This window comes from Tupaia chinensis, unplaced genomic scaffold (assembly GCF_000334495.1).
Source record: "Tupaia chinensis unplaced genomic scaffold, TupChi_1.0 Scaffold000129_1, whole genome shotgun sequence".
Taxonomy (NCBI): Eukaryota; Metazoa; Chordata; class Mammalia; order Scandentia; family Tupaiidae; genus Tupaia; species Tupaia belangeri.
In genome coordinates this window covers 799264-800278 of record NW_006159598.1, presented here as the reverse complement: position 1 = coordinate 800278, position 1015 = coordinate 799264, and the positions used below count along the sequence as shown (strand labels likewise).

Sequence of the window (1015 nt, the reverse complement as noted above, 5' to 3'; positions counted from 1 at the left end):
CTGGCGGCGGGGCGGCCCCGGCCGGCGCAGGGGGACCTGCCGCTCACGGTGGTGGCCTACGCGGACCTCTTCGGGGGCTGGACCATGGACGCCGTGGCCCGCAGCACGGCCGGCTCCGGCCGCAGCCGCTCCTGCTGCACCTTCTGCGGGGTGCTGCGGCGCCGAGCGCTGGAGGAGGGGGCGCGCCGCGTGGGAGCCACGCACATCGTGACGGGTGAGCGCAGGAGGGGACCAGGCCTGGGAAGGGACCTGGCGGGCTGAGAGGGGGAGGGAGACCCCCGCCACCGCATGAACTAAGGGGAAGGTCCCAGTGAGGGGGCGGGGCCTGTATCTGCTCTGGTTTGGGGGGACAGGATGGGGCAGGCGGGGGCACGGCTGGTCTTGCCGGCACACCTGGACCCTGGACGGCGCTGACGGGCAGAGGGCGGGGAGTGGAGTTCCTCACCGGGCTGCATCTTCGTTCTTCACTTACTTTGTTTCCCACCATCTCGGCCTCTTTCTGTCCGCTCGCAATCCAGGTGTCCCTGCACAGTGTCCCTGTTCTCTGTGGCCTCTCCCTCCTCAGCTCCTTGAACAAAGAGCTGCGGAATTTCTATTCTGCTTTAAGCCAGATCCCAGCTGCGCCAGGGCAGGTTCCTGACCCCGCCGCACTTCCCCCGTCGGAAATGTTAACGTGTCCCATGCGCGGACTTGTTCTGACCATCAGCTGAGTAGTAGAGCGTGTGGTCTGTGTGTGCACATGTTACACACGTGACCTCAATCCCTGCAGCCAGTGTCAAAGGCACGGAGTAAGACTTATGGCAGCCTGGGGTGTTGTCACCTGCAGTTCCGGAGGCTCCCCGGCCCCAGCCCCGCTAGGCTTTCCTGCCGGAGCTCTGGGCAGAACCCCCTTCTCTGCTTTTCCAGCTTCTGGGGCTGCGCATTCCCTGGCTCGGGCCCTGGTCCACTTTCACAGCCAGCAGCGGGGAGAGGCCTTCTCAGTGGGCGCACTCCGACCTCTCGTCTCCTGCCCCTC

General features: G+C 66.2%; 1 protein-coding gene across 1 annotated transcript in view; it reads left to right on the top strand.

The window, feature by feature from the left end:
• The first annotated feature begins 16 nt into the window (after window positions 1–16).
• The window catches only part of CTU1 (cytosolic thiouridylase subunit 1), a 2704-nt gene continuing 1705 nt past the window's right edge, over window positions 17–1015 (top strand). The window contains exon 1 of the mRNA XM_006144673.3: window positions 17–214. Coding sequence (XP_006144735.1) covers window positions 85–214 — 130 coding nt within the window. The 5' untranslated portion in view covers window positions 17–84. The remainder of the gene's footprint in view (window positions 215–1015) is intronic.